Source organism: Bubalus kerabau, chromosome 2 (genome assembly GCF_029407905.1).
Source record: "Bubalus kerabau isolate K-KA32 ecotype Philippines breed swamp buffalo chromosome 2, PCC_UOA_SB_1v2, whole genome shotgun sequence".
Classification (NCBI taxonomy): domain Eukaryota; kingdom Metazoa; phylum Chordata; class Mammalia; order Artiodactyla; family Bovidae; genus Bubalus; species Bubalus kerabau.
This window is the reverse complement of record NC_073625.1, coordinates 114,530,106-114,543,468: the sequence shown is the minus strand read 5'-3', so window position 1 is coordinate 114,543,468 and position 13,363 is coordinate 114,530,106. Positions and strand designations below refer to the sequence as shown.

At 45.5% G+C, this 13,363-nt stretch overlaps 1 protein-coding gene across 2 annotated transcripts in view; it reads left to right on the top strand.

The window, feature by feature from the left end:
• MYLK (myosin light chain kinase) overlaps positions 1–13,363 on the top strand; it is a 191,886-nt gene that overhangs the window by 36,060 nt on the left and 142,463 nt on the right. For both annotated transcript variants that reach the window (XM_055568413.1, XM_055568414.1), the window contains exon 2: positions 10,216–10,423. In XM_055568413.1, coding sequence (XP_055424388.1) covers positions 10,216–10,423 — 208 coding nt within the window. The remainder of the gene's footprint in view (positions 1–10,215; positions 10,424–13,363) is intronic.

The window sequence follows — 13,363 nt, the reverse complement described above, 5'->3', positions numbered from 1 at the left end:
GCTATGGTTTTTCCAGTAGTCATGTATGGATGTGAGAGTTGGACTATAAAGAAAGCTAAGCACCGAAGAATTGATGCTTTTGAACTGTGGTGTTGGAGAAGACTCTTGAGAGTCCCTTGGACTGCAAGGAGGTCCAACCAGTCCATCCTAAAGGAGATCAGTCCTGAGTGTTCATTGGAAGGACTGATGTGAAGCTGAAAGTCCAATATTTTGGCCACCTGATGCAAAGAGTTGGCTCATTTGAAAAGACCCTGACACTGGGGAAAGACTGAAAGCAGGAAGAGAAGGGAATGACAGAGGATGAGATGGTTAGATGGGATCACCAACTCAATGGACATGAGTTTGCGTAGCGTCCGGGAGTTGGTGAGCCTAATGTACTAGAGTCCATGGGGTCACAAAGAGTTGGACACGACTGAGCGACTGAAGTGAACTGACTGAGATGAATTTTATAGTTCTCTTCATAAGTTGCATTCTTAAAAAAAAACAATCAAACCAAAAGTAAGGCAGGTATTAACTCCAGGGGAAAAAAATCTATTAATAATTGTAATATACTATGTAGCTTGTCAGTGAGCAAAACTAAAATAAAGCAAACACTAACACACTGGCGTAATAAAAATTGTCATTAATTCCTGGGGGTAGGGGAAGAGCTTATGGGAAGGTTGAGAGCTAAAAGCTCGTGTTTCATATAGAGAAATTAAGACATAATGTCTAAAATTTGAAAGAATAAAATAGTTGTATAAGGTTGTTACTTAGAAACACTGGAGAAGAAAACAGAAGGAATGGCTAAAAGAGTTGAAGATGATTTCCTGAAGGAAGTGGAAATTGGGGGTGGGAGGGGTAGAGCAGAGATCTGCTTTTTTTTTTTTAATGACTTACTTATTGACATTTTGACCACATACATGTCTTGGTGAGAGTGAAAACATTTTAGAAAAGCATACTGGGTTATGTTTTTCAGCCTAGTGGGCAGCCAGACACTGACACTGCACAGGAAACAACTTTTGATTTCTTATCTGGCATGATTCTCTATGCAGATGAGGGTGCCTTTGGGCAGTGAGGTCTGGGGAGAACATTCTGCTATTAAGTAGCAAACTCACACTGCTGCTGTCTGCCGCTGGTGCAGATATTTTTGACAGCATCACAGAGGCGCTCTCCCGACCATGTTGATGCAGGCAGCCCCAGAGGTCCTGCCATCCAAGCTCCACCTGCTCACGCTCCCTCACAGCCTGCCACCTGGGAGAGCGAAGCAGAATGCAGGCTTTGTGTGGTGATGTGCGTGCATGTGGAGCAGGTGGTCAGCAGCCGCCAGGAGAGACAGTTAAGGTGAGGGAGCCAAGCCGAGATGCTTTAGGTGGCTGGGACCCTCTGGTCACTTTTGCCCACCTTTGCTTTTAAATAGAATTGCCTCATATTCTCAGAGAGTCCTCAGAGGATGGGACCTTCCCAGGACAATCTGTGGCCGGATTGAGTCTTGTGGGTTTTTGAGTCTCGTGGCGTCTGGGCTCTACTCTTTGAGGAGTCAGAAGCCGCTGCCAAGTGGCCTGTGTGTTGTTTGGGGAGGAGCCCTCTGCTCCATCTCTCCTGCCAGCAAAGTATGTCTCTCTCTCTCCAGATTCAACTATGACAGGCCAGAAACTCCAGATTTATTACCCCAGATTTATTTCCTTCCCGAAACTTGCCCATGCCCTTGAAATTCCAAGGCTGCATTAGTCAGTGAGGCAGAAATCAAGGGGATGATCTGTGTCTTGAAGTTTCACATGATATTATGGAGTGGGATGATGGTACAGGCAAAACTACAGACAGGATATTTGTTTTAAAATGTGTTTTTTCATATTACATAAAATCAACAATCACTTTTCAAAAGGGGTTTACCCTTCAAATAAAAATAATAAGCCAGTTCCACTAAGGCAAAAGGTGTTCTCAGTTAAAGTGTTAGGTTTTTATCTAATTAAGGGTGTGACACCTTGAAGTTGTCTATAAGAATTCAGTTGTGTAACAGGAGGCTCAGCAAGCCCAGAAGTTCACAAGTACTGATATTTCTTAGGGCAGAAGCAGTTTCATGCTGTCAAAGCTTTGAGCTGAGTGGATGCTGCTGCTGCTGCTGCTAAGTCACTTCAGTCGTGTCCGACTCTGTGCGACCCCATAGACGGCAGCCCATCAGGCTCCCCCGTCCCTGGGATTCTCCAGGCAAGAACAGTGGAGCGGGTTTCCATTTCCTTCTCCAATGCAGAAAGTGAAAAGTGAAAGTGAAGTCGCTCAGTCGTGTCCGACTCTTCGTGACCCCATGGACTGCAGCCTACCAGGCTCCTCCGTCCATGGATTTTCCAAGCAAGAGTACTGGAGTGGGGTGCCATCGCCTTCTCCGGAATGGAGGCTAAGGTACCTTATTACAAGGAATCACTGACCTCAGAGAGAAGAGACAGAGGACCTAACCTTTTGAATTTCTTAATGCACTGTTGTACATGTTTTTTCTCCTTTGATCATAAACTTATTCATGGAAATAGATACTGATGTAGTTCCATCTTACAGTTGTATAAACTGAGGGCCAAGTAAATTAAGTAACAAGGTCAGGCAACTGGTGATTGCTACAGCCAGCACCCACACATGGCTCTGTCTGATTCCAGATGCCATATACCTTCCTGAATTAGGACTCTTGTTTGCAAGTGACAGAAACCAAGTGCATGGGTTAAATGAAAGACAGGTATTGTCTCATACGACCACGTGGATCCTAAGTCCACCTCAGCTCTGCCTGCCATGCGTCCATCTCCTTCCTTCTCCACTGTGTATGTGATGTCTTACTGTGCACATGGCTTGCTTCTCTTAGGTGGAGGCAAGGAAACAGAGGTGGGAATGGGGGAGGATGGCTGCCCACAGGTAGCTTCAGGCTTACATCTTCCCAGCTTAGGATCCCTGTGAAGAGACAGTTTGAAAGTGAAAGTGAAGTCGCTCAGTCGTGTCCGACTCTTTGCGACCCCATGGACTGTAGCTTACCAGGCTCCTCCATCCGTGGGATTCTCCAGGCAAGAATACTGGAGTGGGTTGCTGTTTCCTTCTCCAGGAGATCTTCCCAACCCAGGGAAAGAACCCGGGTCTCCTGCATTGCGGGCAGATGCTTTACCATCTGAGCCACCTGGGAAGACAAGAGACAGTTGGTTTAGTCTCACTTTATTCTAATTGAAATTGTAGGGAAGAGTCCTGATTGGCTGACTTGGATCAGGCTCATTGTGGAAGCTTGAGTGCTTTGGCCAGAAGGCAGCTACTGATGCCTCTCCACCAGACTCACCTGAGGTGGACAGAAGGGAAGGGAGCAGATCTTTAAAGGAGGGGCTTACCCTGGGAAAGGTGGGCAGGAGATCCTGAGTACATCAAACAAAACCAAGCCACAGCGCTAATTTGTTAAACTTCTGTGACATCACGCACCTCTTATTAATATTTTAATACATCTGAGAGTATGTCTCAGCTCAGTATTAGAAACTGGAGGGTGAGCTTAGCTCCTGGGCCAGCCTCACCAGCTGGAAACGCTGGTTCCATAGAAGCCTTTGTTAGGGAAGGTAAAGCCAGAACTCAGGGCTTTATGCAGAGAGGTTCCCAGTAAGGCTGAAATCCCACAGCCATCCCACAGGGACTGGATCTCAAATGGAAGGACACTTGTTTTCATAGGAAAACCCTGAATTTGGAAGCACTTGGAAAACATCAGTGTCAGAGGTTCCTGATTACATTTAGAATTCTGTTTCTTTGTAAGACTGCGCCGGAGTTTTAAATGCTTGTGTCATTGAACGGGAATCAAAAAGTTGCACACACTGATAAGCTTGAGCTAGATAAAAGGAAATCAGACTTCTTGTTTGAAACAGTCAGAAGGGCCTGAGGTATAACCTAAGGCTGCCAAGCTGTAACTTGTCTCATGCTCTTTGTGGGAATTACAGTGTGTTCTCTGTCTGGCAGGTGTGGGGGTGTGGGGGTGTCTGTGTCCTGGGCCAAAGGAAAAGAAAACTTGCCACAAGAAGTGAGAGCGGCTGATCACAGAGAGAGACTTCCGGCATCTTTCCTGAAGATCTGGGTGTCCTTCTCTGGGCCGGTGTGATGAGTGCTTCTCTGCATTTTGCTTTTGTTTTTCATGGAACTGCTTCAGTCCCTGCTGTTTCACAACTTTGGACTTAAGGGCAGAGAGGGTCCAGCAGTTTAAGCTTCTCACTAACTGCTGCTTTTAGCTGGTATGATCTCTTCCTGAAGATTCTGTGGGTTCAGTCAAGGCTTTTGACTGTTGGTAATGGGATTATTCAAAGCCTTAATTAAGTTCCTGCCCATCCAATGGGCCAGGTGCCAGGTGCTGACACAGACCCAGGCCACTAAACTGTCATGTCATAACTATGGTTCACCCTTCACTCTTCACTCTCATAATATATCCATGATGTAAGTTTCATAGGCATTTTCTGTGGTCTAGTTTGCTGGGGGTGTTAATATTTTCATTCTTTCTGTGCATCCATGTCCATTTATTATCTGGATGAGCTTATACTTGGAGATGGGACAGAAGATTCATCTTCAATGAATTCCTCAGGATTATTGGTGTCTTTGCTATTATTTTCAGTTTTTAAATCACCAGCTCTGTCCTAGTCATTTATCCTAGGAGAATTTATTTATGTAGGAGAAGATGCCTTGAAATAGGGCAAGAAGTTCAGAGTGATGGGCTATAGGCAGGTTGGCAATCATAGGAAGCATGGAGACAGTCGCGTTGCAGAATCAGCTTTGTCTGTCTTGAGGAGGGGGACATCTGTCCAGCAGGTTTCCTTAATTTCCCATCCTTCAGGCTCAGCCTTTCCCAGCATTGATTCTGGTTACTCAGTAGGATTCAAAGAAATACTTATGGACAACCCCTTCATCTATTATTCCCAGCCCCAAGGATTTCTCAGCTCACTGCTCACATCTTCTTTGTGTATCTTTCCAACTCCCCAGTGTCCCGCTGAGCAGTCCCCTTTCACCCTGGCTTTAGTGTAACCCTGGTTTCTCTCTCTCTCTTTTTGGTCTCCCTCCATTCTCATCATGAGCAGAGCTTCAGTTTCATGTCTTGCCCAGCTTGGCACTGCAGCTGTGTGGCTTGGCAGTGTGCAAACAGGGACAGGTCCACCCAGGTACAAAAGACATGCAGGAGATCATCAAAAACAGGAACATCACCTCCTTTCTACCTCTTACCAAGCTGAGAAGGCAGATGTGTTGCTCTGAGTCTTGGGGGTATGGAGGCCAGAGAAGCTGACTTTGCTCTGGGCTTACACCCTGGTAGCCTGTTCCAGGCAACCTGGAATTGACTGCAAGCCCTTCACACACATCAGAGAAAAATCAAAAGATAGGTTCGATTCCTGGGTCAGAAAGATCTCCTGGAGGAGGGCATGGCAACCCACTCCAGCATTCTTTCCTGGATAATCCCATGGACAGAGGAGCCTGGCAGGCTATAGTCCATAGGGTCACAAAGAGTCAGACGCAACTGAAGTGACTGAGCACGCACACCCTTAAGAATGTTTCACTTTCAGTCATTAAGTAGATCTCTAAATAGCACCAGATTCTGAAAAACTTCCCAGCATGGCAGGCAGATGTGACACGGCAGCAAGCAGCCGCCCGCCTGCAGCCCAGCTTTCTCCTCACCAGCCAACACACGCAGAACGAGCCCCCACTCCTTTTAAAGGTCTTTTGAGGCCATAAAGGCTCTTGGGGACATTTTATGGAACTGAAGCACAGTTTTACTATTTTAAATTATTATAGGGGTTATGGTGACTTTATCTTTATTTTTATGACAAGTTGTCAGATATGCCCTTGATTTATTTGATCCCAAGCTTTTGTTTAAGAATACAACCTCCAATTAAATGTGGTTACTGTGGCAAAAAATATGATTCTCCTTAGAATGACCCTCTTTGGGGCCATTTCCAAAAACTCATTATGGTGAGAAGTCAGGGCTGCCTACTCATATTCACAGGCATCTCTCCTTATGGTCACTCGGTTTTCCCTTATGGAGGATTAGAGAGTATTAAAGCTGTGGGCTGGGCCCAGGGCAGACTGGAAGGGGAAGAAAGAATCTTCCCCCAGAAGCTAAGTGGGTCATTATTTAATCCAGACTACTTCAGGGATAGAAGGACCTGAGGCATCAAGAACTGTTTTATCATCAATGAAAGGAAGGGATTACAACCTGAAGAGGTCAGGAAGCCAAGCCAGACCTGGGACACAGGCCTGGCTCTTAAGTCATCTGTCTTCTCTGTCCCACACGGACTCTCCTAGGGATGTCTTGGGCACATGCGTGGCATCCATCCTATCTGTCTTAGGCCATTGGGTTATTTCTGCTATAATGGAAATACAATAGATGGGGTGGTTTAAACAACAGAAATTTATTTCTCACAGTTGTGGAGACTGGAAAGTCCAAAATCAAGGCCCCAGCAGATTCAGTGCCTGGGGAGATCCAGCTCCTGGTTCGTAGATGGCCAGCTTCTTGCTGTGTCCCCACATGGTAAAAAGGAGTGAGGGAGCTCCCTGGAATAGCTTTTGTAAGGGCACTAATCCCATTCATGAGGGTCCCACCCTGCTGACCCAATCACTCCAAAGGCCCCGCCTCCTAATATAATCACATTAAGGGTTAGGATTTCAACATGAACTTTAGAGAGACACATTTAGTCTATGGCACTATCCTTTGTTGCTCCAAGGAAACAACCCTAGACTTGCTTTTAGCACGGCCATGACCATTGACATTTTTCCCAAGTGGGGAACAGATATTGCTTTAACATAGGTGAGGTTTAAGGTCTATAAGGGATAGACATTTATCAATGCTTTGGGTTCTATAGTATTTATCTTACCAAAAACATAAATTTACAGTGAGGCACAGAGAGACAGCTACTCAACTGATAGACCAAAATTGTGGTCCCAGATCTGTCACTTGATCTTAACGATAGCAAATCGTTCTTCTCCAGGCCTCTTTCCTTAGCTCTCAGGGCTTGATAATATGATTGGCCTTGCATGCTGTCACAGACACTCTTGGTACCCCACCCAAATCACCTTCACCAGGCTGCTACACCTGCTCCCAGTTGCTCTGAGTGTCAGTTAAGGGCTTGGCTTCCTGAATCCTTATCTCAGGTTCTGCTTCTGCTTCCCAAGTCACCTCCATTATAGCACTGCAAGAATCAAATAAGATTCTCTATGTGGAAGACTCTGAAAACTGAAGTATCACTGGGCTTTTATGGCAGTTTTGACTGGGCTGTAAAAGTCCCAGCTGTGGCTTATTGGCAGAAGGCCCATGATGAAGGCAGATAAGACGTCCCGGGAGGGCGGGGCTGTTATCACACACCCAAGATTGTGAGTCTGGGTTTCTCTTCTTTCCCCACCTAGGAGCCCAAGATAGTGGGAAGACAATAAAAATGAGTTTACTTGAAGCTGAGTAATTTTTAGGTAAGGTTAGGTAGTGACTGAACAAGTTTTTCCATATTGGAAGGATAAGAATTGGAGCTGCGGATCATTCAGACCTTGGAACAGAAAAAGATCATAGAAATTCCTGCTTTTGCTTCAGATACAGGCTGTACAAAAGTCCATTGCAAACGGCAGTTTTCTAAGTGGCACTAGTTTCAGCATTAAAAAAAAAATCCTTGGATATTTACTTTAAGGGCACTGCAGAGGTGGATTTGGTGGTGTGGGGTGGAGGGGAATGTCTATGCATGTAGAAAATGAGAGGAAAATAGAAAGGGAAATAGGGATCTGTGTCCTCAAAATCTGGAGCACTTGCAATGTCCCCAGTTAATCATTGATGCCTCCAGCCCTGATGGCCCTAGAGCTGGCACCGCTGCAGGGGGCCAGAGTACTTGCTCGTGGAATGCTAAGGATGCATTTGGTGAAGTTAATGATTCATCACCTCCCCCCAGTCCCAGGGCCCTGCATCCCTTTCTCTGACACTGACAGAAGCTTACTTGATCATTTTCTGGAGGTGAGGCTGGCCCTGCCTCTCACAAATTCACTGTAAGACCAGACTCCCAAGGGGCTTCCTTCTGTAGGAAAGTTTCTTTCCTTAGCTGTTTCCTGAAGATAAGCTTCAAAGAGAAAAAGAATGTGTTACTAGAGTGATTGTCTGATATTCCTTGGCATGAAGTTTTGTGCCAAGAGGGTATCACAAGATGATATGTTTTTTATATGGATTATGCATTATAAACATGCATAATGTTTATTTGTGTACCACTTTTAATTCCAATTCTAGATTTAGGTACCTTGAGGGGCTCCACAAATTAATAAATGGTTGTGCTATGCATTTATTATGTGCATGTGTGTTAAGTCACTTCTGTTGTGTCTGACTCTTGTGACTCCATGGGCTATAGCCCACTAGGCTCATCTGTCCACAGGATTTCCCAGGCAAGAATACTAGAGTGAGTGCCATGCCCTACTCCAGGGTATCTTCCTGACCCAGGAATCAAACCTGCATCTTCTGTGACTCCTCAATGCAGGCAGCTTCCTTACCATTGAGCCACTGGGGAAGTCATATTTTCATTATACAGACACACTAATATGAAAGGAACACATATTTTCGTTTAAATTTTTTTCTATTTTACAAAGATCAAGGGTGTTATTTGCAAGAATATCAGAAAATGATAGTTAAGTAAAAGGAAAAGGAGCAACCCAGAGGTGATCTCTTTTTGTTTCATATCACAATAGACATTATAATATGCATGTGGTCCCCTTCAAACCCATCACCCTAAGATAGGATATGTGTGCTTGGCAAGGCTGCAATGGTCCAGGTGTGAGTGCACAGCCACCTACCCTCCCCTTGCTCCCATGTGCTGATAAAGCATCCTCTCTGACCTCGCTGAGGCATGTGATGAGAATTATAGTTGCCAGTCACTGAAGGCTTTCTTTGTAAATGCAATTTGGGGTTATCCAGTGAATTTGGGTTTTGCTGCATCTGTACCCATGCTCTTGTCTTGGAAGTGGTTACATGTGTAAAAGCTACTGCTGCCACCTATTTGCAACACCAACAGTTTCTTTCTCAGGAAGGTTCTATGATGTCTTCTGTGCATTTCCAATGCTAAAATCCCCCAATTCAGGGCCCCAGTGTTTGCCCTGATGGGCCAGTCTGAGCCCTGCTCCTCTGAAGAGGAATCCATTCCGAAGGGCTGATTGAGTTTCTTGGGTTTCAGGGCCCTTGGGGAACTTTTTCTGAAACTCAAAGTGATTTCTTTTCTTGGAACTTATTTCTCCCTGCATTTCCCCCTCATTGGGGAAACATCTCTCTGAACAAGTTGCTATGAGGCTTAGATACATTTAGGTATTTAGAAAAGTGCTTAACACTTAGCACTCAGAAGATGTTAGCTGCTAACAATTCATAGGGAGAGTGGTCTCGGGTAGCACTGCCTGATAGACATATCGAGCAAGGCACATAAGTAGGTGTACCTTTCCTAGTAGCTACATTGAAACACTAAAAAGAAACAAGTGAAATTATTTCTAACAATATATTTTATTTAACCCAATATGTCAAAGTTACTATCTTTGTAATATGTAATCAGTATTTCTGAATTATTGAGGCATTTTACATTCTTTTTCATACTAACTCTTCAAAGCCCCTTGTGTAATTTACACTTACACTCACGGTGTGACTCAGGATCAGCCAGGTTTCAAGCACCTGGTCAACATGTGTGGCTGGTGGCCGCCGTACTGGGCAGCTCAGATCTAGAACCTTGCTACCCAAGGTGAGTTCTAGGGACCAGCAGCCTCAGCAGCATCTGAGAGCTTATCTGAATTGCAGAATCTCAGGCCCACCCCAGACCTATAGAAGTAGAATCTGCATTTTTAAGAAGTATCTGTTGCTTGTTAGAGTGGGAAGCATCGGTCTAGAATCCCCATGTTCAGTCCCCACCCCTGGGGTTCTGATTTAATTGGTCCAAGGTTGGACCTGGGCACTAGTATTTGCTTTGAATCTCCTGCAGTGATTCTAATCATGTAACCAGGCTTGAGAGACATCTGTGTGGTGGGCTCTGAAGCCAGGATGCCTGACTTGGCCACTTTCTATCTTCAGGGCCTCAAGAAATCTACCAAAACTCTACATCTCAATTTCCTCATCTCTAAAATGGAGATGAAAGTAATATTTGTTTCACGGGCTGCTTATGAGGATTATATGAGTTAATACATGTAAAGTACCCAGAACAATACCTGATACATAGGAAGTACTCCTTATATACAAGCTCTCACCCTTTCTTCTTTTCCTTGAAGGTTCGGGGCTACCCAGAGCCCCAAGTGACATGGCACAGAAACGGACAAGCCATCACCAGTGGGGGCCGCTTCCTGCTGGACTGTGGTCCCCGGGGGACTTTCAGCCTTTCGATTCATGCTGTGTGTGAAGAGGACAAGGGAAAGTATACCTGCGAAGCCACTAATGGTAGTGGTGCCCGCCAGGTGACAGTGGAGTTGACAGTAGAAGGTGAGTCCCGGGAGGTGAAAACCCTGGGGAGAGATAAGCCCTCACTTTCCTGTGGCCTGCAGCTCCTGCTTCAGCCCTCTCTTGGGAGAGGAGCCCACAAGAGAAAACATCCCCATATCCCTGAACTCAGGACCTTGTTGTCTGATGGGGGAAATGTGGTCCCCGGAACACGGAGGCATCCAGGAGACAATGTCGGACTACACATCACCTCACTCCCCAGCTTCAACCTTCCCTTTGCTTCCCCTCACACTGAGACTGAGACTGGATGGACTCCTCATCATGGCCTTACAAGGCCCAGTGCACTCCTGCCTGGCTCTCCAGACCCATTTCCTTCCGCTCCTCCACTGTGGTCACTGCTTGCTCCACTGTGGTCACACTGGCCTTCTGCTTCTCCTTGAGCAAAACCTCAGGGCCCTCGCCTGCTGTTCCCTGTGTAAAGAAGAGCTCTTTCCGCAGCCCTGCCCCTGACTTGGCCCCTCACTTACTTCAGATCTCTGCTCAGACATCCCCTCGTTGGAGAACCCTCTCTGATGTTTCATCCCCAGGGCTCTCCATCCTCTCACTCCATCCCAACTTTTCCTTCCAGGGCTATCACTGTCTCCTATTTTACTACTTCCTCCACCCAAATACCCCATAACTGGAAGCTCCAGAGGAAGAGGGATTTTTATCTGTTTACTGCTGTATCTCCAGCATCTAGAAAACTTCCTGGCATGTGATACTGAACTATTTAGAGAATGAACGATGTTTATTATCATCATTATAAAGTAATACATGCCCATCATAAAAAGCTTTGTAAAACTCAAAAAAATATATAGGAGATAAACATACCAGCTTGTTAACACTAATTATTTTGTTGTTGTTCTTTTTCCTTTGTACTTAAAAAATTTTTTATTAACTTTGAAAGTTCCAGGAAAACATTTGGCTGTAAGTAAAACTATTCCTTTGTGGCTGGTATATTTCCCACATGCTAAAGACACTCCACCAGTGAGAACATTTCCAGTTCAGGCCACTGGCTGCTACTTAATGGCCTGACATCTTAAAGGATGTGGGCATTCATCCCTCAGAAATATAACAAGTGTCCCTCCACCCTTCCTAAGGGGTTATAAACCAGAGGGTCAGACTCATTTTCTCCTCTCTCAGGAAACAGTCCTCCCAACCTTGATTTCAAGGGGCACTGTGTGCCAGAGAAGGTTTCAGAAGGGGGTGAGGTGTACCCAGGCCAGTGTTTTTCCTGTTTGCTTGCCTCAAGAAAGGACAGACAGGCTGTTTCACAGAACAGGATATGCATAGTTTGGATGCTTTCCCCAAATTCTTCAACTAATTGACTCATTCTTTTTAATGGCCTTCCAGTAGCTGTGGGCTGGGGTATTCCATGTGGAAAGTGGTCCCTAGTCAGTCTCTGAATAGCCCCTATCTTGGCCAGTTCTGGTCCTGTGTTTTCCCCTACATTACACACCTTTCATGCCCAAACTTGAGTTGAGGCCCACAGATAAAAATTACTTTATCCTCATGTGTTACTCAGCCCAGGCTGCCATAACAAAATACCACAGACTGCATGCCTTAAATAACAGAAATTAATTTTCTCACAGTTTTGGCAGCTGGGAGTTCAAGCTCAGGGTCCAGCAGGATTTGGTTTCTGGTGAAGGCTCTGTTTCTGACTAGCCACCTTTCTGCTGTGTCCTCTCACGGTGGAGATAACTCTGGTGTCTCTTGATCTTCTTATAAGGGCACCAGCCTTATTGGATTAGGTGTGTGTATGTGTTAGTCACTCAGTCCTGCCCAATTGTTTGCAACCCCATGGACTGCAGCCCTCCAGGCTCTTCTGCTCATGGAATTTACTGGAGTGGGTTGCCATTTCCTACTCCAGGGGATCTTCCTGACCCAGGGATAGCACCCTCAGCTCTTGCGTCTCCTGCATTGGCAGATGGATTCTTTACCACTGCACCACCTGGGAAGCCCTCTTGGATTAGGGCCACACCCTTATGACCTCATTGAACCTTTGTCATGTCTTCAAAGGCCCTGTCTCCAAATACAGCCACGTGGGGTGAGGGGGGGGGGATTAGGGTTTCAATATATGAATTTGGGTGGGGACACAACAATGTTTAAAACATCCCTTTTATGATTTTCTATTTGGAACCGGGGAAATGAGGAATCTGAGTGCCAAGGTTCTGGTCCCAACTTTTGCCAATAAACGTGTGACTTTAAATTCCACATCTCTGTTTTTGCAGAATAAAGGGTTAGAATTCTCTGGTCTCTACAGTCTGGGCTAGTCCTTGTTTTCTATGATCCATTTTAAAGGAATGGAGTTGGTAGGAGTGTAATGTGTGCTCAGTCATATCTGACTCTTTTGCAACCCCGTGGACTACCAGGCTCCTCTGTCCATGGGATTTTACAGGCAAGAAAACTGGAGTGGGTTGCCATTTCCTTCTCCAGGGGAATCTTCCTGACTCAGGGATCAAACCCATGTCTCTAGCGCCACCTGGGGAGCTATATACAACCCAGGTCACATGAAACCTTTTTTTTTTTGATTCCCATCAGTGAGGACATTAGATCTGATGTCTCAACTAAGCAGGAAAAGTTTTATTAGGTCATGGTACTTGGGGAGGGGAAAGGAAAGCAGGAGAGCTGTTAATAGAATGGGAAAACGCTAAAGCTCTCAACCCTGTCCCCTCCCCTTTGGCTTCAATTTGGGGAGACCATTGAAGATGTTTTATTCCTTCTAACACTAGGAGATAGAGAATAACCTAAAGGCCATAGCCGCTTTAAATGTGAATGGCCCTGTATTCCCTTTTGCTTCTATATCAAAGACCAGTTTCGGCCCATGTGTGGTTTGGGACCACCCCATAGACCACAGGCCTGAAAGAATCCACTCTGGTCCCTTATGCCATGGATAAATTGTCAATAGTGCTATGCTAGCCCAAAGGGAATCCCGCAACACCC